We start from the raw sequence: 25,270 nt of genomic DNA on the forward strand, positions 1-25,270 counted from the left end.
CTTTTGGATCTACCACCCACGACACCTTCATGCTCTCAGACGTGATGTCAGATATCACAAGTTCATTGGCGGAATCAGTAGGAACCCCAGACACAGATGTCACAGAAACCTCCTTTGAAGGTTCGTGTGTGGTAGTTCCAGGCAACTCAACAACGGTTGGTGTAATGGCCTCATCGATGACTGCCGTGGGTAAAGGAGTTGATTTTGGTTCAGGCTCTGCAAAGTAAATGAAAGTAATTGTCAGGATGAGACTTACTTTTTCAAAATGTCTGGATTATTTAGGTAAAGAAGAAAATATATTAATACGTATGAAGATGTACCTGTTTTAACTTGAGCCACCAGTGGCTTGGAGGGCTTTCCTCGTCTGAAACCAATGAGCTTAATGATATATTCAGTATCATCGCTCAAGTCTGTAAGATCAACTGTAGAAACTTTGCCAGGCAATGTTTTTTCGAGTGGTTTCTCAGAACTGTCAGCAGGCTTGTATTGAACAACAAAGCGCTCAAAGACTTTTGGATCTACCACCCACGACACCTTCATGCTCTCAGATGTAATGTCAGATATCACAAGTTCATTGGCAGAATCAGTTGGAACCCCAGACTCAGAAGTTATTGACACCTCCTTTGAAGGTTCGTGTGTGGTACTTCTAGGCAACTCAACAACGGTTGGTGTAATGGCCTCATCGATGACTGCCGTGGGTAAAGGAGTTGATTTTGGTTTGGGCTCTGAGAAGTAAATGAAAGTAATTGTAAGCATACCACATACTCTTTCAAAACGTGCGGAATGTTTAAGTAATGAAGAAAAGAAATTGAAAATACGAAAATGTACCTGTCTTAACTTGAGCCACCAGGGGCTTGGAAGGCTTTCCTCGCCTGTAACCAATTAGCTTAATGATATATTCAGTGTCATCGATCAGGCCTGTAAAATCAACTGTAGAAATGTGTCCAGGCAATGTTTTTTCTAATGGTTTCTCAGGGCTGTCAATGGGCTTGCATTGCACAACAAAGCGCTCGAAGACTTTTGGATCTACCACCCACGACACCTTCATGCTCTCAGACGTGATGTCAGATATCACAAGTTCATTGGCGGAATCAGTAGGAACCCCAGACACAGATGTCACAGAAACCTCCTTTGAAGGTTCGTGTGTGGTACTTCTAGGCAACTCAACAACGGTTGGTGTAATGGCCTCATCGATGACTGCCGTGGGTAAAGGAGTTGATTTTGGTTCAGGCTCTGCAAAGTAAATGAAAGTAATTGTCAGGATAAGACTTACTTTTTCAAAATGTCTGGATTGTTTAGGTAATGAAGAAAATATATTAAAGCATATGAAGATGTACCTGTTTTAACTTGAGCCACCAGTGGCTTGGAGGGCTTTCCTCGTCTGAAACCAATGAGCTTAATGATATATTCAGTATCATCGCTCAAGTCTGTAAGATCAACTGTAGAAACTTTGCCAGGCAATGTTTTTTCGAGTGGTTTCTCAGAACTGTCAGCAGGCTTGTATTGAACAACAAAGCGCTCAAAGACTTTTGGATCTACCACCCACGACACCTTCATGCTCTCAGATGTAATGTCAGATATCACAAGTTCATTGGCAGAATCAGTTGGAACCCCAGACTCAGAAGTTATTGACACCTCCTTTGAAGGTTCGTGTGTGGTACTTCTAGGCAACTCAACAACGGTTGGTGTAATGGCCTCATCGATGACTGCCGTGGGTAAAGGAGTTGATTTTGGTTTGGGCTCTGAGAAGTAAATGAAAGTAATTGTAAGCATACCACATACTCTTTCAAAACGTGCGGAATGTTTAAGTAATGAAGAAAAGAAATTGAAAATACGAAAATGTACCTGTCTTAACTTGAGCCACCAGGGGCTTGGAAGGCTTTCCTCGCCTGTAACCAATTAGCTTAATGATATATTCAGTGTCATCGATCAGGCCTGTAAAATCAACTGTAGAAATGTGTCCAGGCAATGTTTTTTCTAATGGTTTCTCAGGGCTGTCAATGGGCTTGCATTGCACAACAAAGCGCTCGAAGACTTTTGGATCTACCACCCACGACACCTTCATGCTCTCAGACGTGATGTCAGATATCACAAGTTCATTGGCGGAATCAGTAGGAACCCCAGACACAGATGTCACAGAAACCTCCTTTGAAGGTTCGTGTGTGGTACTTCTAGGCAACTCAACAACGGTTGGTGTAATGGCCTCATCGATGACTGCCGTGGGTAAAGGAGTTGATTTTGGTTCAGGCTCTGCAAAGTAAATTAAAGTAATTGTCAGGATAAGACTTACTTTTTCAAAATGTCTGGATTGTTTAGGTAATGAAGAAAATATATTAAAGCATATGAAGATGTACCTGTTTTAACTTGAGCCACCAGTGGCTTGGAGGGCTTTCCTCGTCTGAAACCAATGAGCTTAATGATATATTCAGTATCATCGCTCAAGTCTGTAAGATCAACTGTAGAAACTTTGCCAGGCAATGTTTTTTCGAGTGGTTTCTCAGAACTGTCAGCAGGCTTGTATTGAACAACAAAGCGCTCAAAGACATTTGGATCTACCACCCACGACACCTTCATGCTCTCAGACGTAATGTCAGATATCACAAGTTCATTGGCAGAATCAGTTGGAACCCCAGACTCAGAAGTTATTGACACCTCCTTTGAAGGTTCGTGTGTGGTACTTCTAGGCAACTCAACAACGGTTGGTGTAATGGCCTCATCGATGACTGCCGTGGGTAAAGGAGTTGATCTTGGTTTGGGCTCTGAGAAGTAAATGAAAGTAATTGTAAGCATACCACATACTCTTTCAAAACGTACGGAATGTTTAAGTAATGAAGAAAAGAAATTGAAAATACGAAATTGTACCTGTCTTAACTTGAGCCACCAGGGGCTTGGAAGGCTTTCCTCGCCTGTAACCAATTAGCTTAATGATATATTCAGTGTCATCGATCAGGCCTGTAAAATCAACTGTAGAAATGTGTCCAGGCAATGTTTTTTCTAATGGTTTCTCAGGGCTGTCAATGGGCTTGCATTGCACAACAAAGCGCTCGAAGACTTTTGGATCTACCACCCACGACACCTTCATGCTCTCAGACGTGATGTCAGATATCACAAGTTCATTGGCGGAATCAGTAGGAACCCCAGACACAGATGTCACAGAAACCTCCTTTGAAGGTTCGTGTGTGGTACTTCTAGGCAACTCAACAACGGTTGGTGTAATGGCCTCATCGATGACTGCCGTGGGTAAAGGAGTTGATTTTGGTTCAGGCTCTGCAAAGTAAATGAAAGTAATTGTCAGGATAAGACTTACTTTTTCAAAATGTCTGGATTATTTAGGTAAAGAAGAAAATATATTAATACGTATGAAGATGTACCTGTTTTAACTTGAGCCACCAGTGGCTTGGAGGGCTTTCCTCGTCTGAAACCAATGAGCTTAATGATATATTCAGTATCATCGCTCAAGTCTGTAAGATCAACTGTAGAAACTTTGCCAGGCAATGTTTTTTCGAGTGGTTTCTCAGAACTGTCAGCAGGCTTGTATTGCACAACAAAGCGCTCAAAGACATTTGGATCTACCACCCACGACACCTTCATGCTCTCAGACGTGATGTCAGATATCACAAGTTCATTGGCAGAATCACTTGGAACCCCAGACACAGATGTCACAGAAACCTCCTTTGGAGGTTCGTGTGTGGTACTTCTAGGCAACTCAACAACGGTTGGTGTAATGGCCTCATCGATGACTGCCGTGGGTAAAGGAGTTGATCTTGGTTTGGGCTCTGAGAAGTAAATGAAAGTAATTGTAAGCATACCACATACTCTTTCAAAACGTGCGGAATGTTTAAGTAATGAAGAAAAGAAATTGAAAATACGAAAATGTACCTGTCTTAACTTGAGCCACCAGGGGCTTGGAAGGCTTTCCTCGCCTGTAACCAATTAGCTTAATGATATATTCAGTGTCATCGATCAGGCCTGTAAAATCAACTGTAGAAATGTGTCCAGGCAATGTTTTTTCTAATGGTTTCTCAGGGCTGTCAATGGGCTTGCATTGCACAACAAAGCGCTCGAAGACTTTTGGATCTACCACCCACGACACCTTCATGCTCTCAGACGTGATGTCAGATATCACAAGTTCATTGGCAGAATCAGTTGGAACCCCAGACTCAGAAGTTATTGACACCTCCTTTGAAGGTTCGTGTGTGGTACTTCTAGGCAACTCAACAACGGTTGGTGTAATGGCCTCATCGATGACTGCCGTGGGTAAAGGAGTTGATCTTGGTTTGGGCTCTGAGAAGTAAATGAAAGTAATTGTAAGCATACCACATACTCTTTCAAAACGTACGGAATGTTTAAGTAATGAAGAAAATAAATTGAAAATACGAAATTGTACCTGTCTTAACTTGAGCCACCAGGGGCTTGGAAGGCTTTCCTCGCCTGTAACCAATTAGCTTAATGATATATTCAGTGTCATCGATCAGGCCTGTAAAATCAACTGTAGAAATGTGTCCAGGCAATGTTTTTTCTAATGGTTTCTCAGGGCTGTCAATGGGCTTGCATTGCACAACAAAGCGCTCGAAGACTTTTGGATCTACCACCCACGACACCTTCATGCTCTCAGACGTGATGTCAGATATCACAAGTTCATTGGCGGAATCAGTAGGAACCCCAGACACAGATGTCACAGAAACCTCCTTTGAAGGTTCGTGTGTGGTACTTCTAGGCAACTCAACAACGGTTGGTGTAATGGCCTCATCGATGACTGCCGTGGGTAAAGGAGTTGATTTTGGTTCAGGCTCTGCAAAGTAAATGAAAGTAATTGTCAGGATAAGACTTACTTTTTCAAAATGTCTGGATTATTTAGGTAAAGAAGAAAATATATTAATACGTATGAAGATGTACCTGTTTTAACTTGAGCCACCAGTGGCTTGGAGGGCTTTCCTCGTCTGAAACCAATGAGCTTAATGATATATTCAGTATCATCGCTCAAGTCTGTAAGATCAACTGTAGAAACTTTGCCAGGCAATGTTTTTTCGAGTGGTTTCTCAGAACTGTCAGCAGGCTTGTATTGCACAACAAAGCGCTCAAAGACATTTGGATCTACCACCCACGACACCTTCATGCTCTCAGACGTGATGTCAGATATCACAAGTTCATTGGCAGAATCACTTGGAACCCCAGACACAGATGTCACAGAAACCTCCTTTGGAGGTTCGTGTGTGGTACTTCTAGGCAACTCAACAACGGTTGGTGTAATGGCCTCATCGATGACTGCCGTGGGTAAAGGAGTTGATCTTGGTTTGGGCTCTGAGAAGTAAATGAAAGTAATTGTAAGCATACCACATACTCTTTCAAAACGTGCGGAATGTTTAAGTAATGAAGAAAAGAAATTGAAAATACGAAAATGTACCTGTCTTAACTTGAGCCACCAGGGGCTTGGAAGGCTTTCCTCGCCTGTAACCAATTAGCTTAATGATATATTCAGTGTCATCGATCAGGCCTGTAAAATCAACTGTAGAAATGTGTCCAGGCAATGTTTTTTCTAATGGTTTCTCAGGGCTGTCAATGGGCTTGCATTGCACAACAAAGCGCTCGAAGACTTTTGGATCTACCACCCACGACACCTTCATGCTCTCAGACGTGATTTCAGTTATGCGCAATTCATCGGCCGAATCGGTGGGAACTCCACTCTGCGATTCCACCAAAATGTCTCTCGCAGGTAAACGCGTCGTCGTCTCAATTAATTTGGTTGTTGAAACGTCAGCAATACCTCCTGCTGGTGTAAACAACAAAAAATGCCGGTTGAACCTTTGTTTTTTTCTTAACAAAACATCAATATTACATTGTTATATTTAGATCATTAAGACATTGTTATATTTCAAAGTTAAATGAAGCATTATGAAATAAAACATGATCCCTGTTTCAATTTGATTTACTCTCGATTTGGATGTTCTTTTTACTAATAAAGTCTTTATGGCTGTATGCACTTGGCCAGATCATGTCTTTGCATCTTTTCGCAGAACTGTGCATCGGTTTGTATCGTACAAGTAAACTTAAACTTTTGTTGTAAACAATTAACTTTTCACACGATAAGCTATTGACGGTCATATATGGTGTCTGCTAAGTGTCTTAAATAAATTAAACATATTTACACATGTATTGTTTAATACATGTTCCTTTAAAATACATTTACGTGTTTCACATGCCCACGTTTTAAACTGTTCCATCAGTGGCGTCAATGGTTTTTTACATCATGTAACCAATTAGCTTCATGGTATAACCCGAGAAAATTGTTAAGGTCCATTAATTACGGTGTAGGGACTTGGTCCAGGTAGGCCTCTTCAAGACATATATTATGAATCAGAAAATGCTCTCAAGGGTTGATGAATGACGCATGCCATTATGAACGCAGGAAACATACGTAACTTTTATCAAGTGTTGTCGTGTAACTTCATGGATAATGTTACGAACACATCCTGAATTATTTATTAATGCGACTATTTAAATGTAGGGTTTTTATATACATTTCTTCAACTCAATAATGTTATGCAGTATGGATGCGAGGATAAATTCTGCATTTTATTTTGCGAAGGCAACAACTGTATTGCACATCCAATTAGTTTCATTAACAACAAAGGTATTATTATTCTTGGTTCTTTCGGTAAAGTCACGTAGAAGGGAAGTAATAAAATAATTAAACTATATAACGATAAAATTATCATGACGTTTCGACTGCAACACAAGAAATCCGCAGCAAGAAACATTTGAAAAAAAATTAAAATTTTTGCAAAAAAATTATTGCTGTGGATTTCACACCTGATGATGATTGATTGTGTTGCAGTCGAAACGTCGTGGGAATTTAATTGTTTTATATTTTTTATTATTTTATTATTTCCCTTCTATGTGACTTCACCGAAAGAACCAAGAATATGAATACCTGCAGTCACGAAAGCTTTAAATCAAAAGTATTATTCTTTGGGTCTTTCGGTAAAGCCACGTCGATGGAAAAATAATGATACAAAATAAAAAATATCACGACGTTTCGATCGCAACACAAGCAATCTTCATCAGGTGAAAAAATATAGTGGGAGAGCTGCCGAGGCAGGATGTTATGAAGGTTTGAGATAGGTGTAACCCAAGGGTCATACGCGAAGTGGGCGGGGCTAGAGATGAAATTTGCATGTAAATGTAAGATGGGAGAGCTGAGCTACCTCCACGACGACAAAGCTGTGGAGGTGGCCATTGTATTGTGAGATACAGTATTTGCATGTCAATGTAAGAAAAAACGAAAACTACCGCCACATCGAGGAAAGCGAGCAACGGTGGCTGTGTTAGTGAGACATTTAGCCTGTTAATGTAAAGACATTTAACCCGGTAATGTAACTCAGCGAGTCGAAAATAACTGCTAACATCGGCAGGGAGGATGGAAACATCACGGCCAGTTCTGACTTAAACTGGTTAATAACGTCCTTCCAATGATTGCTCAGTTTGTATTTATCTTCTTCTCGGTCGAAATTGTGTTTGTGTTTATATATCTGGATGGCTTCATGAACCAATCTTTGCTGAAAGCCAGTGGGTTTGCAGAGTACCTTCGTCTAGGAAAAATCTATTTTGTGTGTGCCCATAGCATTATAACAATGATCAGCCACGGCTGAGGTATTGGTCCTACCATGTTTCAGATCTGCCTTGTGTTCACGAACAAGGTCCGAAACATGTCGCTAAGTTTCCCCAATGTAACTGCTGCCGCATACACAGCTTAGTTTGTAGACACCGGGGTATTGCATGTCAGGGATCACATCCTTCACAAAAGCAATACACGAGGTGCACTTGGCACATGCAAATTTCGTGTCCAGATTCAATACAATTTCGAGGAAATTACGTCTAATCTGTTTGGTTGTATGAATTATACCTTGTCTATAATTCATATTACAATTCTATCATGCCGACACAGTTGAGACTTATTTAAACCAAGAATGAAAATGACACATGCATAGTATTCCTCTACTGGATTGAGATAATGTCAATTGTATTCATACATTTCATATACGACAAGCTCTTTAAAAGAACAAGTGATGTAACAAATACCTGTTTTAGCTTGAGCCACAAGTGGCCTTGATAATTTCCCACCTCTAGATCCGAGGAGTATAATGACATATTCTGTATCTTCATTGAGGTCCACCAGATCTACCGTAAAAACTTGACCAGGTATCGTTTTATCGAATGGCTTTTCCAGACTGTCACTGGGTTTGAATTGTACAATGAAGTGGTCGAATGTTTCTGTATTTACCACCCAAGATACTTTCATACTGTCTGATGTGATTTCCGTTATGTGTAATTCATCGGCTGAATCAGTGGGAGCTCCGTATTCTGACCGAACTGAAACTTCTTTTGGAGGGACATATTTGGTGGTCTCAGATAATATGTATACAGCTGTTGTGCCTGGTATTTGCTCGATTAACACATCTGGCATTAACGTCACCACTTTTATGTCTGCAAAAGATAAGTCATGTTGATTAGTTAATGCATACAATGATGTCATCAGAATTATATTCCTGTAAATTTGTGTTGTTTATCTTTAGCATTGTAAAAGTAATAAAACAAATACCTGTTGTCACCAGCGCCATCAAAGGTTTGGAGGGCGTTTTCCGCCTGTAACCGATCAACTTAATGGTGTATTCTGTATTTTCAGTCAAGTCTAGCAGATCTACCATGGAGACTTGACCGGGTAATCTTTTCTCCAATGGTTTCTCAGTACTGGCAGTAGGCGTGTACTGCACAATGAAATGGTCAAATACGTTCGGATCAACCACCCACGAGACCTTGACGCTATTGGGTGCAATTTCCGTTATGTGCAACTCATTAGCCGAAACAACGGGAACGCCTTCGGTTGACTCGATGGAAACTACACTTGGACGTAGCTGCGTGATGGAAGCGGGCAACTCGTATAAACCCGTTGTGCCAGATACTTCTTCCGGTAAAACCTTTGGAGGCAATGTAATCACCTTTTGTTTGCACTCTGTAGGAAATAAAACAAAACTACATATATACAGTGGTAAGGACAGGGAGGCAGTATGACACCGTGATTGTGGGCTCACGGAGGTGATAACATTGACTGTGACGATGCCGACAATGATGGGATTGGCGTGAGGTGTCAAACATGGCGTAGAGACACGTGGCATGCGGGATGGTGGATGATGCCGAAAGCGGCGTCTTGGGACGGAACCGCCAACCGTTTGCTGGAATTTGACGGGAGAGGGCACCTGGCCTGGCTCAAGTGCCGTGATGACGTCACCATCACTGAGTGGTCGAATGGCCTGGTATTGGTGGTGTATCGGTGGCCAAAGTGGAACAGCTGGACGAGACTTACCGAGTAGGATGTTAATGATGGTGTAATGAGGAGAAGGCGGGGGAGGGTGAGGCGAAATTAAGACATGGCCAAGAGACTCAGCCCTTGGATGTGTTCACGAATTATAATTTAAAAACATTCTCTTTGTTTATTTAGATTATTTGGCGGCTATAATATTTCCACGTCATAAGCCACTTCGGTGAGCTATCATTTGTGGCCAGGTCGCTTCTGACAAAGAAGCTAATAGCTCAGTGGGCTTTACCTGGTAAAAATAATAATAATTGTTTTTAGTAATTTTCTTACATTTTCTATACAATGCACTCCTATCGTGTTTTGTAATGTTTGTTGCTGTAACTTCCTGAACCTGCCCCTACTGGATATCTGTGAAAAAGAGCTTTATAGCTCGTCCGATTCCTGCAGTATAAAGATTCTGATTCTGAATTAGTGTCGTGTTAGAATAACTTGTGTAGCTTGAGTGAAAGTCACGTAATTTTAGTATGAGGTTTGTGCACTGAATGTCAAAGAGATTGTTTAGTGAATAGTGAAGGTTTGCAGCACAAAGTAGCATGTGCGTTTCGTAACTGGCACATGGTTCATGTGGCATTAGAATGTGTACATTGTAAACGTAGTGTATTAGCTGTGTAACAACAGAATATGGGGATGTATGGTATTTACATTATTGTGTAGTGATATTATAAAGGTCTCACACAGAACTTGTGAGAGGTGTAGATTTGCATAACGGTATTGTGATATTCCCTGGGTACTCTGGACAATGTCTAGCATCATGAGTATCTATTGTCATGTATCATGTCTGGCCTTTGTTTGTTTAACATGCGTGGGGGAGAGGGCTGGGGTGGGAATTGTTGATCTAGATAGAAAGGGAGAAACATGAAATGAGCTGAAGAGATGTCTTCCTGGTGGTGGCAATGAAAAGAGCTTCATGGCTCATCGGATTCCTCCAGTATAAATAAATATTCTGATTCTGACATGAGATGTGGGGGGGCAGAGTAGGGAATGAGTGAACCCAGTACATCCGCAGTAATATGATACATCGACACAGAACGCAGCTACTTTGTGTATAAAGCTACATACTTTTTAAAATAAGCAACAATGGCAAATAGATGCGAAATATAGATATATTTAGATACCTGTTGTGACCTTCGCTGTAAGTGGGTTAGATAGCTTTCCTCGTCTGAAGCCGAGAAGTGCAACTACGTATTCTGTGTTTTCTCTTAGATCCGTGAGTTCAACCGTAGTTGCATGTCCAGGCAACGATTTGTCGACGGGCTTCTCACGAAGGTCAGCGGGATTGTATCGCACAATGAAACGAGTAAACACTCGAGGATCTACTACCCATGACACTCTCATGCTATCGCAGGCAATATCCGTAATGCGCATCTCCTCGGCTGCGTCAGTTGGCGCTCCAAAGGGTGACGGCACAAACATTTCGTGCACGGCCAGCTGAGTGGTCGTATCAAGAAGTTGAGCAGTGACTGTTGTGCCAATAGTCGTTACTTCAGGTAAGAGATCTGTCCCTGTAAGGTATGCAAGGGTAAAAGAGTGTTACACTTTTAACGTATTATTTTTAATATGACACTGAGAATAAGTTAACCATTCTTTGGGTCTTTCGGTAAAGTCACGCAGATAGGTTGAAAGGAAATAACATAAAACTACGACGTTTCGATCGCAACACAAGATGACGGCCACTTGTGTTGTGATCGAAACGTCGTAGTTTTTTGTTATTTTCTTTGAACCTATCCACGTGACTTTACTGAAATACCCAAAGAATATGAATTCCTGCAGTCACGAAAGCTTTAAGTCAAGATTTAATAAGTGAACTGTTCATGGACAGTACATAGATAAAAAATGTTGAAAAATTACCTGTTCTAACTTGTGCCACCAGTGGCTTAGAAGGCTTTCCTCGTCTGTAACCGATCAGCTCAACAGTATACGTGGTATCTTCCGTCAAGTCTGTCAGGTCAATTGTGGAAACTTCGCCAGGCAATGTTTTTTCGAGTGGCGTCTCAGAACTGTCGGCGGGCTTGTAGCGCACGATGAACCGCTCAAAGAGCTTTGGATCTACGACCCACGAAACCTTCATGCTGTATGGGGTAATATCTGTTATATGCAATTCATCGGCTGAATCTGTAGGCGACCCATATGGTGACTGTACTGAAACTTCCTTTTGGTGTGGACGTGTGGTAGCGTCAAGTAACCCAACTACTGTCGGTGTTGCAGATTCATCAACAACTGCAGGTGGAGGAGTTGATATGTATTTGGCCTCTGCAAAGTAAATGAAAACAATTTTAAATGTTACTCTCTCCGTTACAATCCAATTGTATGGTATATTGTAGCAAGGTAACAAACATGTTAAGATATTTTAACAATGTACCTGTCAAAACTTGAGCCACCAGTGGCTTGGAGGGCTTTCCTCGTCTGAAACCAATGAGCTTAATGATATATTCAGTATCATCGCTCAAGTCTGTAAGATCAACTGTAGAAACTTTGCCAGGCAATGTTTTTTCGAGTGGTTTCTCAGAACTGTCAGCAGGCTTGTATTGAACAACAAAGCGCTCAAAGACATTTGGATCTACCACCCACGACACCTTCATGCTCTCAGACGTGATGTCAGATATCACAAGTTCATTGGCAGAATCAGTTGGAACCCCAGACTCAGAAGTTATTGACACCTCCTTTGAAGGTTCGTGTGTGGTACTTCTAGGCAACTCAACAACGGTTGGTGTAATGGCCTCATCGATGACTGCCGTGGGTAAAGGAGTTGATTTTGGTTCAGGCTCTGCAAAGTAAATAAAAGTAATTGTCAGGATAAGACTTACTTTTTCAAAATGTCTGGATTGTTTAGGTAAAGAAGAAAATATATTAAAACATATGAAGATGTACCTGTTTTAACTTGAGCCACCAGTGGCTTGGAGGGCTTTCCTCGTCTGAAACCAATGAGCTTAATGATATATTCAGTATCATCGCTCAAGTCTGTGAGATCAACTGTAGAAACTTTGCCAGGTAATGTTTTTTCGAGTGGTTTCTCAGAACTGTCAGCTGGCTTGTATTGCACAATGAAGCGCTCAAAGACTTTTGGATCTACCACCCACGACACCTTCATGCTCTCAGATGTGATGTCAGTTATGTGCAATTCAACTGCTGAATCAGTTGGAACCCCAAGTATTGATATCACTGAAACTTCTCTTGCCATCCACATCCCAGTGGTATAGAGTTCCTTATCAACGGGTGACTCTGTTGTGGTCTCAGCAATGGGTTTCAATTCTTTTTCTACCAAAAACATTGAACGGTTAGTTTTCATCACTTATAGAACATTGACTTACCACGCATTCACTTTTCACGTTTAAATTAAATAATACTTGACAAATACGATTTTACAACAAAATGTACAAAACATGTTAAAAATAAATTATGTCTCGCCGTAACATATTTTTGGTGATGTTAATGTGTAGCCATGCCACTGTTTTATATTCGTACGAAGTTTTTTTGACAATAATTTTGAAGACAATTGTATTAATGGTGCAAAGGTGTGTGCGATAGGAATGAATTACCGAAAGTGGTTATGGAAAACGTGAAGCTTATCTGCAAGCAAATACTGCTGATACCTCCAGCAAAGATATACTGCCACGCAAGTCATGAAAGCAGAGAGATGGTGCAGCGATGGATGTTTTTTTCAGTTAATATTCCCTGAAAAGGAATGGAAAAAGATGTCAAGGTATTGTATATATATATGCAAGCGTTAACCCTTGGAATGTTTCCTGTGAAGCAAATGGAAATGGCGTTAGTACAAATTTGCAGATGGGATGGAAAATTCCAGCAAGGCGATTCCTACCTGTGGTCACCCGGGCCTTCAGGGGCTTGTAAACCTTCCGTCCCCTCGACGCCACAAGAGAGATCTCATACTCGGTGTTTTGGCGGAGCTCTTTGAGGGCAATGGTTGTCACATTACCGCGCACGGAATATTCCGAGGGCAGTTCGGTGCTTCCGTACGGTTTGTATTGCACGACAAAGTGGTTGTAGATGTCGGGCATGGTCGCCCACGAGACCGTCATGCTGTGCGGCTTGACGTCGTAAATCTGCAGCTCTTTCAGCGAATCAACTGGACTTGCAGTGGGAATTATCACCGACTCCGGCGGCCTCTCTGGGAGATATTCTTTCGTATCCAAATCGGTTGTTTGGTACCCTTTGGTGAAATAGGACAAGTTTAGAGATGAGCGTCAGTATTTTCATTAAAAAAAAAAACAATTAAACATTAATAATGTTTCAACAAATGGCCATTCCATCCATACAAAGGTCGTTTTTTGCTATGAAATCATCCTCCGTTGAATGCACACTCAGCGAAACACCATTTCATCACGTAAGTTTCATGCAAGCTCGATCTCTTATTCGTCTCCTTCGCTTTGTATTAATTGCTGTAGGTGCAAACTGACACGGTGCAGTGTGCCCACAAATACCGTTTCCGAGCCACCGCGGTTGATGATATTATGTCCACTTTTGCTGAGTGGGCAGTCACAAACTCCCATCAACCATAATTTGTGTGTTCAGATGTGGAGAGTGGGACAGGTGGCCACAGGCAATAGGGTTGTGTGTCGTACTGCATCGGTACAGTGTGGGCTTTTATGGATGAGTGGTCACCACAACATTGTGATTGGGCATCTTACCATGCATTTGACGGTTTAAGAACACACATGCTACCACATTTTGGCCTTCCCTGCACTGCATTGTACGTCAGACAAATGTACACTCAACTGAATTCGGTTAGCTCTCTCTCAGACTTGGCAACACTTGCTAGGTAAACTATTTAAGAACGAGTATACTGCACGCTATAGTAACAAAACGTTTGCAAGGCAAAAATAAATATCAAGAAGTATCATGGTCAGTTGTGCCGATGCTACCACAACTCAACATCTGATCCTTCTGTCAGAGCAGAGCTGCTGCACAGTTGACAACCAAACCTCTTTATAGGGACAGAGATTATCCCCCCACCGCCCCCCAAACAATATAATGGTATCCACATTACCTGACGACAAACCTATCGTACATTCACTCGTTAATTTATTTCACCGAAAGTCTAGCTCGATTGCAAGAATCTCTGTTAACTGGCCATTGTTTTAGACCAAACTTCACAGCAGGCCATTGACATTCAAGACCCACAAACCCAGACGAATGTTCTTTTCCTTATTATATTGCCCGTACTTCCGGTCAGCACGGTTAGCTAGGCACGGTGCGAAAGAAGTTCTACGTACATACGTACATATTTTAGGCTGCGTCATCGGCACGCAAATCTCCGTAAAATTAATTGCAACAAAAAGAAAGAGAGAAATGCACCGTTTCAGGCACTGCATTCTTCAGTTCCCGAAGAAGCTCCCCAGCACATGGGAGCAAAACAAAAACGATGCACAACCCCGCTCAACAACAAGTGGCACAAACCGAGCACATCAACAACTGTTCAACGCGAGCGCAGCGTCCCGACCGCCACTCACCGGTGACGAAGCTCTGGATCTGCTTGTCGCTCATCTGGGGGCCGCGAACGGAGTGCAGGATGACGATGTAATGCACGCCCGGGCGCAGGCCCTGCAGCGCGTGCTCCGTCACCGTGGGCTGCAGCGGCACCTCCGTCTTGCGAGCGCCTGGTCTGGTCGGGCCGTAGGTGAGCACGAGGCCGTCCACCAAGGCGGACGGAGAGGTCCAGGACAGCTGCGCCGTGGTGTCCTTCACGTCATCCACCTTGAGATCCTTGGGGCTGTCGATCACTGGGGGGGGAGGGGGGGACATGTATTTTAACGCGTTGTTTTCACCACCCATGGGAATCTGCCTTAACTGGCCCGACAGCAGCCTAGTTCTGTATCAGAAGCGGTATTCAGAACCTGCGTCTATGTCCTTACTCTTCATGAGCCATAGATGGGCTCAAGACTAAACTAAAATTGTTTTTTTACCAGGTAAAGCTGACTTAGCTATGTCGCTCTTTTTCACAAGCGACCTGGCCACAAATTGAAGCTCTACAAAGTGGCTTTTCACGTGGAAATTTCTAGCAACCAAATATTTTAAATAATCTGTAACTCATGTTTGTTCGGCACGACGTCCCACGTGTCGATCCAACATGCTCGGGGAGCTTGCGGCGACGAAAACAACTTCCTAAAAAATCCTGGATCTGAACCTGCGTTTTTCGGCCACTGCCCACTGAAAATAAAAAATCCCAGCCCATGGGAACAAAACATGGGGCATCCGGGTCTTACAACACGCGGCGCAAAACGTTAAAGCACAACGAGAGCAACACCTCCAGGTGCGCTTACGGGTGCTGAAGAAAGACGTGGTGAGTTGACTCTTCTTGTTGTCCTTGATGGCCACCAGGGAGACGTCGTACTTGACGCCAGGCTTCAGACCCGTCTGCGTGTGGCTCGTCTCGGTGCTGCTCAGCGTCGACAGCAGTCCGTCTGGGCTGTCCTGAAATCACCATTAGGAGCGCGTCGCTAAGTTAGCAACGCGACGGGGGAAAGCGTGCGCGTTCAGCCGTGACGCGCCACGGCAATGCGTGATGAGTTGTGTGTGCAATATATACTCTTAGTTTTTTCGGTAAAGTCACGTAGGTAAAAAATGAAATTAAAATTAATAAAAATAAATGTAAAAATTAATTTTTAATAAAAGTAAATTTAAAAATATATATATTTTTTATTAATTTTAATTTCATTTTTTACCTACGTGACTTTACCGAAAAAACTAAGAGTATGAATCCTTGCAGTCACGAAAGCTTCAAATCTGTGCAATATATATTTGTTTGCGTTAAACACGGCCCCATGGTTGAGATGGAGTAGTCCCCGCTCCTGAACCTCCTTTTGTTCCTCTCTGAAACCCTCACCGCCTCTTCTTCATCGCCCATTCCCTCTTCGTCCCCTTTCCCCTCCATTTCTTCCCGACCCTCCCCTGTAGCCCTTCCGTGACACCCAAGTAACCCTCTATTGGGGTCATTCATTCCTCAGCCCTTGCACACAACCTGCCACCTAAATCACTCCGTTATGTTACCGCTTAAAAAAAAACTACTGTATATTAAAAAGCTTATGCCAAGGGCGCTCTTTAAATAGAACATTCGGTATCCCTGCAGCATGTGTTTCGCAAGCCTGACTGCAGATGAGGCAAAGAAGATCGAAACCGCTCCAGAGTTCACTCGCTCAAACAATATTGGTCGCGAAAGGCAATAGGCCGCTAGACTAAATCTTTATTTTACTTGTAAGTTTTTATACACGTGATGGAATTCTCCTTGTATGTGCTTTTCCGAATGAGCTATCATTGCAATGGTTGGCATAGTAGCCAACTGGACAGACAATTGGGCTTAAGAGGGTGGTGATTACAAAGTAACTGGTGGAAAGCCCGACGCGATCCGATGATTCCCCCTGCTTCCACACACACACGCTGTTGCTCCACATCATCATCCAGCAGTGGATTCACAATAGCTGATGATAATCCACTGATAGATACTCCACTAAAGTACGTAGGCAAGCGTGCTAAATCGTCGGTGTGCGTGGGTTGCACTGCTTGTTGTTCGGCAAGCTCCTTTCGTTCCGCGTGCTGGGCAGCTTCTGCGGTTCCTCAAGATGCCTCCAGCACGCTGGGTGAAACGTCGGACGTCGTGCCCAACGAGCATACCGGCGCAAACGACAACACAACAGAGGGCTTGTGTATCCAGCACGCAGCCACGGACACCAACGCAGCACTTCTTGAGGCAACCTTTGTCAGCCGAAACGTTGGCACCCTTGCTCGCCGTTCGACTCACCTCGGACGTGAACGTGATCTCCCAGCTCTCGACGGGGAAGGGTAGAGCTGCCCACCCCACCTGCACTGAAGACTCCGTGATGTAATTGAAGGACATTTCTTTGGGGCCGATGAAAGCTGAAAACGGAAAGACACAAACGCTGACATTTAATCTCCACAAGGTCGGTGGGGGGGGGGGCAGTCGTGCGATTTGTCTCTCGTTGCGGAACTCCGCGGTCTGAGCCACTTGGCCGACCCTGATTAATACTGCGGGCGTATTGAATCGTAAAACAAAAATGCGCGCCGTCTGCGTGACTATTCTTGAAAAAGGAAAACAAAAGGCCACTGCGTGCCAGCAGCGTCTCGGTCCACTTTTTGTGAAACCGGCGGTGAAGTACTCAGAACAGTATTCTTAGGGTTTTTTCGGTAAAGTCACGTAGGTAAAACATCAAAATTAATGAAAATAAAATTAAATAAAACAAAGAATCACGACGTTTCGGAGGCAACACAAGTCTCCGTCATCAGGTGGGACCGTCACAGCCGAATTAGCTGCATCAAGTGAGGCAATGATTCAAGATGTAATCCCTTATAAGCAAGTTGAAGGGGGGAGGAGAGGGGGGGGGGAGCTCATCAGAATGTTAGTACAACCCATCGGGAGGGGGGGGGGGGCAAAAAATTGAACGGCGGCTTGGACGCGGTTGCTGCTGCACACGCCAACACAATGGACAGAGAGGGGGAGGGGAGGTCTGATACACATGATAGACTGATAGACTGATACACATGATATTAAACTTAGCAGGGACCTTCTGAAAGAGGAGCCTTAAGATTCGGTGAGGCTTTTCTTGGTAAATGAACGTTGATAATAATATGGTCGCATGGGGTGGAACGGTGGTGCAGCGGTTTGCACTCTGTGCCATGAAACCCGCAAGGCAAGTTCGATGCTCAGCCACGGCTATATCTGAACTGTTCACCACTGTGCTTTGACTATCATGGTGAAGTATAGTCAAACAACCCATCTAACTGACATGGCATGAATTGTTAATCAGTTGTAAATTATTAAAAAAGCTTGCACATTTCTTTAGGTTGTAGGCTATGCATACTTATAAAAAATATATTATTTATGCAGCGTTACGTTCATGTGATATTTTATTTTACTACATGTACTGTGTATACGTACAGCCCTTTTGTCAATCCACTGCTGGATGAGGGCCATCTTTGCATTACGAGGGTTAAGAGGATTGTTTGACCATGCTTCATGACGCCGATCATTGGGGGTTGGTGAAGGCTGAGAGCCTAGATGCGGAAGCCAAGAAGTATAGTACAACAATGGATTCTACTCCCCAACCAATAGCCCCACTGCCATATGACAACCTACTATATGCATGGTAGACGCCATTTCAGGCGCAAAACCTGCTAAGCTTCTGCGACCTAACGAGATCACATGCAATGTAGGCTATTCGCCAGAGGGCATGTAATATATATTACGTAGTATCAACTAATATGTTGCTCATATCACAGTATTTACAGGAAGTCATTACAGTTGTGAGAATCGAGTAGCAATGCTGACAATGCGTTAGCACCATAACTGAATGACATAAAAGGCTTAAAAGACAAATAATCCATTTGGAACTCTCGCTAAGCACTGCGATGTCACGTGACGGAGAACGGCCCATATAAGGAGATGTTATAGAACTATTTATGAGATTCCCTCAAGTGACCACTTTCATCTACAAGAGAGAGGCTGCACTTTCCCACGTGCCTTGCAGGATAAATATTTGTCTCACGGCAGTAAAACTGACATTTTTAATCAAAATAACAACTCGCTACACGGGTGGATGAGACCCATGTCAAACCCAGGATCTCAGCAGTTAGAACTCATTGCTAGCGCAGAGGTACCACGTGGCACATCGAATATTTCTCAACTTCATCTCTACAGCACAATTGACGACGTGCATCATGACACCCAAAACAGTGATTGGGGGGGGGGACCCCATCTCAATGGCACGGCAACGCAAACGCCGATGCACAAACACAAAAGCGGGGGGGGGGGGGGCAGTCTCGCGGAGCTCACGCGTGCTGCAGTCCTCCCCGACGAAGCCTTTGTCGCAGACGCAGATGCCGTTGTCGCAGAAGCCGTGTCCGTTGCAGTCGTTGGGGCAGCTGAGCACACTGCACTCGGGGCCGGTGAACCCCGGCTCGCACACGCACCTCCCGGCCACGCACTTCCCGCGGTCGCTGCAGTCGTTGGCACACGCTCCCCCCTCGCCGCAGTCCTCGCCGCCATACCCCTTCTGGCAGACGCACCGTCCGTTGACGCAGCGGCCGCGGTTGTTGCAGTTGTTGGGGCACCGCGACTCGCGGCAGTCCTCTCCCGAAAAGCCCCGGGCGCACAAGCACTTGCCGTCGACGCAGCGGCCCCTGCCGTTGCAGTCGTTGGGGCAGCCCGGCTGGGAGCAGTCGGCGCCCACGAAGCCCCGCTCGCAGACGCAGACGCCGTTGACGCACACGCCGCGGTTGCTGCAGTCGTTGAGGCAGGTGGCCTGCCCGCAGTCGGGACCGCCGAAGCCCTCCTCGCAGTCGCAGACGCCGTCCACGCAGGTGCCGCGCCCGCCGCAGTCGCTGGGGCACGCCGGCTGGGAGCACGTCTTGCCCGTCCAGCCCTTGTCGCAGACGCAGCCGCACGACTCGGTGCTGAAGGTGCCGTGCCCGTTGCAGGGCGACGCGATGTCTGTGCCACCTGCGAAAGAGGGTGGGCGCCGCCGGTGGATGTTGGGTCAAGTGAACGGAGAGTCGGAGACTGCGTAGGGGTTGGTGTAGAAGCAAACTATGCAACTCGTCGCCGTTGCAATGGATGCTGTTTTATAACAGTTAAAAAATATACGGCAGTTGGCGAATGTTTTGGTAAAATGACCTTCTGCTGCTCACTGTGGAAAAGGGTCATGGAACTTGTGATATATATTTGCAGGAAAAAAGGCAAAATGTCACGCAATTATCCCTTTCATGAGTAACTGAAATCACAAACATTTGGTCAAAGGTTTCGTGCAGACATTTTAAAACCTAAAACTCTATGAACATTTACTTGAGTGTGGCATTCATTGGCCTAAGTAGCCAAGAATTTGAGTGGAAACTACGTGGCGCTAATGTTGAATAAAGCAGGCTAAAAAAGTAAAAAAAACTACTAGTTTACAAAAAATACTAATATACATTAGATTGTTTCGTCACGTTCTAGACAATGCTAATTATGAAGGCAACAAAATGTAGAGTCACCCTTTGCCGAAAGGAGTATATGTTTAAGTTTGTTTTCCCTTTTCACAGGCTTTAAACCACATTCCAGCCCTGCGGTTTCAAATTTACATGAATGTGTTTTGGCGAACATTTCTCCGGTTACTTTCATAACTTTTTCGTGAAGGTGAAATAGGATGGGGGGGGGGCGATGATGCCAGGCACATGGTGACAAAGCATCCAGGGGGTGCCAACGAATCCCAGGGCAGTCCACGTAGTCGTGTAGCGGTGGTGGGGGGAGGTCGTCTAATTGAACTTTAAAAACTATAAACTCAACCATTTTTTATTTTGCCAGGTAAGGCTCACTGAGCTATGTCGCTCTTTTTCATAAGCGACCTGGCCACAAATGATAGCTCAATGAAGCGGCCTTGTCGTATGTGGAAACTTTATAGCAGCCAAATACTCTACAGGCATATTGATTTGAAAACGTGGAGGGGAAAAACCGGAGGACCCAGAGAAAAAATGCATGCGACCACAGGGAGAGAGACATGCAAACTTCATGTATACAGGCGTGAGGGTCAAGATGGAACCCGCGACCTCGTGTATACCAGGCGGGGTAGTTAACATCTCGCCACCGCGAGATTTTAACTGTATTGTTTATCTGCCCCATTGGAATTGGACAACGCATGACGGACCTACGGCTCCGGGCGCTGCTCCGCAGCACGCGGCAGAGGAGCACTGCTGGCGCAGCGATGAGATCTCCTGCTCCATGAGCTCCACGCGCCGCACGAGCTCCCGCAGGTCGGGAAGCCCCTCCGTGCTGCACCCGCACGCCCGCTTGGGGATGCTGATGCGGTGCGTGAACACCACCTGGCCGCCCGTCTCGTGCGTCTTCTGCGTGAAGGTGCCCAGGTCTGACTCGCCGCCGCCGATGTCGCCGTCGCCGCTACCGCTGCCGACCACAGACCTGGAGTCGAAGCCGGCGCCGTCGGGGGGGCCCGCGTCCAGATCGACGGCACACAGCGATCCTGGCGGGACATTGATGTTGTACACGTGGTGGAAGACTATGGGCTGCAGCTGCTGCTCGTCCGAGCCGCCGCCCAACGTCAGGTTGCGGTGCGGCAAGTCGTGTGGGGCGGCGCCGACGCTGCCCGGCTCGTGCCGGTGCGTCTCCACCGTCAGGCTGGCGGCCGACGCGCTGGCTACAAGTGCCAGCAAAACGATGGCGGGCAGCAGCGGCGATGGAGTCTTTGGAAGGAGGGCCATGGCGCCGGCCGAGCTGGTCGCTCGACGGCGGATGGAGGGGGGGCGGGTGAGGAGGTGCGGTGGTGACGGTAAGCCTGGCGAGGACTTGCACTGGAGTCTCGTGCGGTTCTTCTTATCTGATGTGTCGAAATGAAGAAGAATCGTACCGAGCCTGCGAAAGAATTGACATCAACAAAATTGCTATGAATGCCGCTCTTGCGTTTAGTCCACAAAAAGTTCGAGGTGCCCTCTAGCCGGGCCACTTTTCTAGATTTTCGAAATCTCGAAAATGATGGGGAAAAGTGCAGCCCTGCAATTGCTTGCTCTGAGCGCTGCTGGAAATAGGGCTTCCACCAGCGGGAGCTCTAGAGAGATGATCTCGAAGGTATTTGGCCTTCCATACTGGTCATACACCTTGGAATTGGTGGGACTACCTGCACTTTACCCCACCACACGTAATCTGCCAATAGACAAACTGGGGTGCATATATTTTTCCTGCTCAGTGAATAGAGGTGGGGGGGAGGGGGGGGTTAAGAAAGTGGTACCATTACTGCTGTGCTGGGAGACCAAACCAGCATCCTCTGGAAAACAAATGTCTGTTATATTCAAATGATATTAAATTGGTTTTGAAACTATGGCAGTGTATAGATTTTTTTTTTACCTGCCACACACAAATGCCAGTGAGACACTTGTCGCGAATACATTGCTGAGTTTCCCCGCATTCTCAAATAACTTTGTAACAATTCCAATAATAAAAACCACGTGATTCCAATGCTGTCACATTTCAGGGCTAAGCTATGACAACAACAAAATAACACCAGCATATTATATAAATGTTTAACATGATACTGGTGCCTCTGGGACCAGTCTTCAAGCCGCCACTACTGAAAGCTTAGGACCAATTCCAGCCTTCGGCCATCCATGAATAAACTGGGTTTTGAAGTGTTGCGAGTTGATCATCTTAGCCCACTCACCAATGACCATCACGTTAAATTCAGCTCTGAGATGAAACTAATACAAATTGGCTACCATGTGACAATTTGCTCGAGAGTCGGGAGTGCGGGAAGATGGATAGCAAATCTCTCATGAAGAGATCTCAGATGTGGTGGCCTCTGCTTCGGATAGCCATTCCCTAACACTCAGGGTTCTTCTGCCGCAGTGAGTGGCGTTGATACATTCATGTCGAGGCGAGTGAGTGAGCCAGTGGACGGCCTGGTTGACAGTGACTTATCAAAGCGGGCTGCGGTAGTTGGTGTTACCATGTGGTCCGTGGTGCGAGACGTACAGGGTGGTGTGTCGCTCAGCGAGAGTTTAAAATGGGACACGATGTCTCATGCAATAATGGCAAAAGCGCAAATGGAATAAAACTGGGAAAAATATTCGCGCGATCTCAGATGGTAGCATTTCAGGTGCCACGATAAATACAACAGACGCATTTGTGTCTCCAACACAAACAAATATAAAATGATGTTTGCTCTTATGCCACGTTCCCACCACGTTATGACATTCAGCGCGAGAGCTGAGAAATCACACGGAGTGTACACACTCCGCTTAAAATGTACTACTGCTGAAATGAACAACACGGGGTGGAACGCTCTCTTTTGAGTTGTACATCTGTACGTATTTTATCCACAGTTCCCACGCACTCACGAAACAAAGATCCCCCATATGACCTTCACAGACTGTTCGGGCAACTGCTGTGAGCGAGCACCACGCGCGCGCACACACACTTGCTGGAAAACCAACCACCGCATTGCGAGATCCCACGTGGCATGCACGTGCAAAGTTACTGCTTTCACTTCAAGGTGCTTCGAATAGTTTGTTGAATACGTTAAATGAACGGCAATAAATCCTTGTCACTCTGGTCCCTCCGTGATACGCACGTTCTCCCCCTCCCCCCCCACGTCGTACTCGGCACCAATATCACAGTGATCTGTCGATTGAAATCGATTATTGTGCTCGCGATGCATCGAGTGAGAACCGATTAATTATAATTCGTGAAAATCATTATGCGATTATGTTAAACTAAACTTTTTTTACCGAATAAGGCCCACTGAGCTATATCGCTCTCGTTTAGAAGCCACCTGGCCACAAATGATAGCTCACAACGAAGTGGCTTGTCACGTGCCAATTTATAGCAGCCAAACACTCTAAACGCATGTTTATTCTAAATGTGGAGGGAAAAATCGGAAGCCCTGGAGAAAAGTCCACACGTCCATGGGGAGAGACATTCAAACTCCAAATATACAGCAGGCGTCAGGGTCTGTGGATTGAACCCACGACCTCCTGTATACCAGGCAAGGTAGTTAACATCTCGCCATGTGGGTACAACGATGCTAACGATGCGCTGCAAGTGATCTGCTAACAGGTGAACAGCAGTCGTTAAATAATGCAATTTATTGACTCGGAAAAGCCTCGCAGAATCTCAATGTTTTTTTTCCACAAGAGTATCGCATTGGGGTTGCTTGGCCAATTCGAATTGGTGAGGGAATGGAGTACCAGGGGTAAACCCCTGGCATGCATACCGCACAGACAGATTCAACACACAGGCACACCAAAGATATTCAGTCATAAAGTAGACTTCAATAATAATATTAATTAAAACAGATAATTCTCAGAAGCGAAACGGTTGGTTCAAACTGGACCTTGCTTTCATGGCCGACATGCATAACAGGTGTTATAGGCCACATAGTGCAGGAAAACACTGGTCAACAAAAAAAAATTCTGGCCTGGACTTTTGCAGCTGTTTTAGACTAATTTCAGGGTGCTGATTCCAAATCTGATCTCAGATTTGCTCTATCACATCATTTTTATGCTATCGGCATACCCCATTTTCATTGATTTTACCCGAAATTAACTCTGTCACTTATGATTGCAAGTTGTTGCGAGTCAGTGACTGCTTGAGTGTTAAAATAAGGTGCTGTATTTTTAGGATAGTGTGTTTATAATATCATTTTATGTAGATATCCACATTTATTTAATATTTTTCTTCCGCAGTTTTTATTGAAAATGCAATATTTGATATCTCAAAAACCTGATGTGATAGACAAAAACTGATGCCAGATTTGGAATCAGCACCGCAAAAATTACCTTAAAATCGTTGGAATACCTTATGCCAGAAAAAGTGTGTTGACCAGTGAAATCCGTCACGCATTTCTGTGGTCCCCCACAGCTATGCTCCTCGTCATCACCAACCTGCGTCGACCCCCCCCCGCCCCGCCCCGCCCCCCGGGGATCTCTCATCAGTGCGAGCGGGTCGACAAAATGCCGAACAGCACCGCCAGGCATAGGCAGTCACCCGCACAAACAACTATCCTTAGCTACCGAGGGTTCCAAGGAAATTATGGGCGTCTTCAGGGTGATGTCATGTTTTGTGGGATCAATGCTCTTGCCCATACGCCCGCCAGCCCGCCAGCCCGCCAGCCCGCCCGCCCGCCCGCCTGCCCATCAGTGTGAGGTTTACATTCCTTCGAGCACTCGTTCAGTAATATTTTCCGTAACGCAACGCCCGCTTAATGCGCACGCTGGCGTGGCCTCTCCCATCTGCATAGAGACAGATTAGCCAAACAAACTTTTATGTGTGTGTCTGGGGGGGGGGGTGGATTGGATTTAATCCCAAATTTCTTCTCTGTTCATGTTTAAATGCCTTTATATATAATGTTTAGGCATGACATCATGCCCTATTAGTTATTTCCAATA

The 25,270-nt window shown here is 44.9% G+C and overlaps 2 protein-coding genes across 2 annotated transcripts; both read right to left on the reverse strand.

Moving 5' to 3' along the window:
• Window positions 1-5,358: 5,358 nt before the first annotated feature.
• LOC144734065 (tenascin-like) lies at window positions 5,359-11,776 on the reverse strand. Its single transcript, XM_078616118.1, has 5 exons — window positions 11,222-11,776; window positions 10,489-10,875; window positions 8,600-9,010; window positions 8,080-8,484; window positions 5,359-5,770 (listed from the first exon to the last, which is right to left on the reverse strand). The coding sequence occupies exons 1-5, from the start codon at window positions 11,439-11,441 to the stop codon at window positions 5,364-5,366; spliced, it is 1,830 nt and encodes a 609-aa protein (XP_078472244.1). The 5' UTR covers window positions 11,442-11,776; the 3' UTR covers window positions 5,359-5,363.
• Window positions 11,777-14,278: 2,502 nt separating this feature from the next.
• LOC144733986 (tenascin-R-like) lies at window positions 14,279-21,592 on the reverse strand. The gene is made up of 6 exons (XM_078616013.1): window positions 21,022-21,592; window positions 19,176-19,841; window positions 17,127-17,242; window positions 15,652-15,802; window positions 14,842-15,111; window positions 14,279-14,292 (listed from the first exon to the last, which is right to left on the reverse strand). Exons 1-6 carry the CDS (start codon window positions 21,590-21,592, stop codon window positions 14,279-14,281), a joined length of 1,788 nt encoding a protein of 595 aa, XP_078472139.1.
• Between the last annotated feature and the right edge of the window lie 3,678 nt (window positions 21,593-25,270).

The sequence above is a fragment of the Lampetra planeri genome, chromosome 49 (assembly GCF_965212315.1).
Source record: "Lampetra planeri chromosome 49, kcLamPlan1.2.h2, whole genome shotgun sequence".
Lineage (NCBI taxonomy): Eukaryota > Metazoa > Chordata > Hyperoartia > Petromyzontiformes > Petromyzontidae > Lampetra > Lampetra planeri.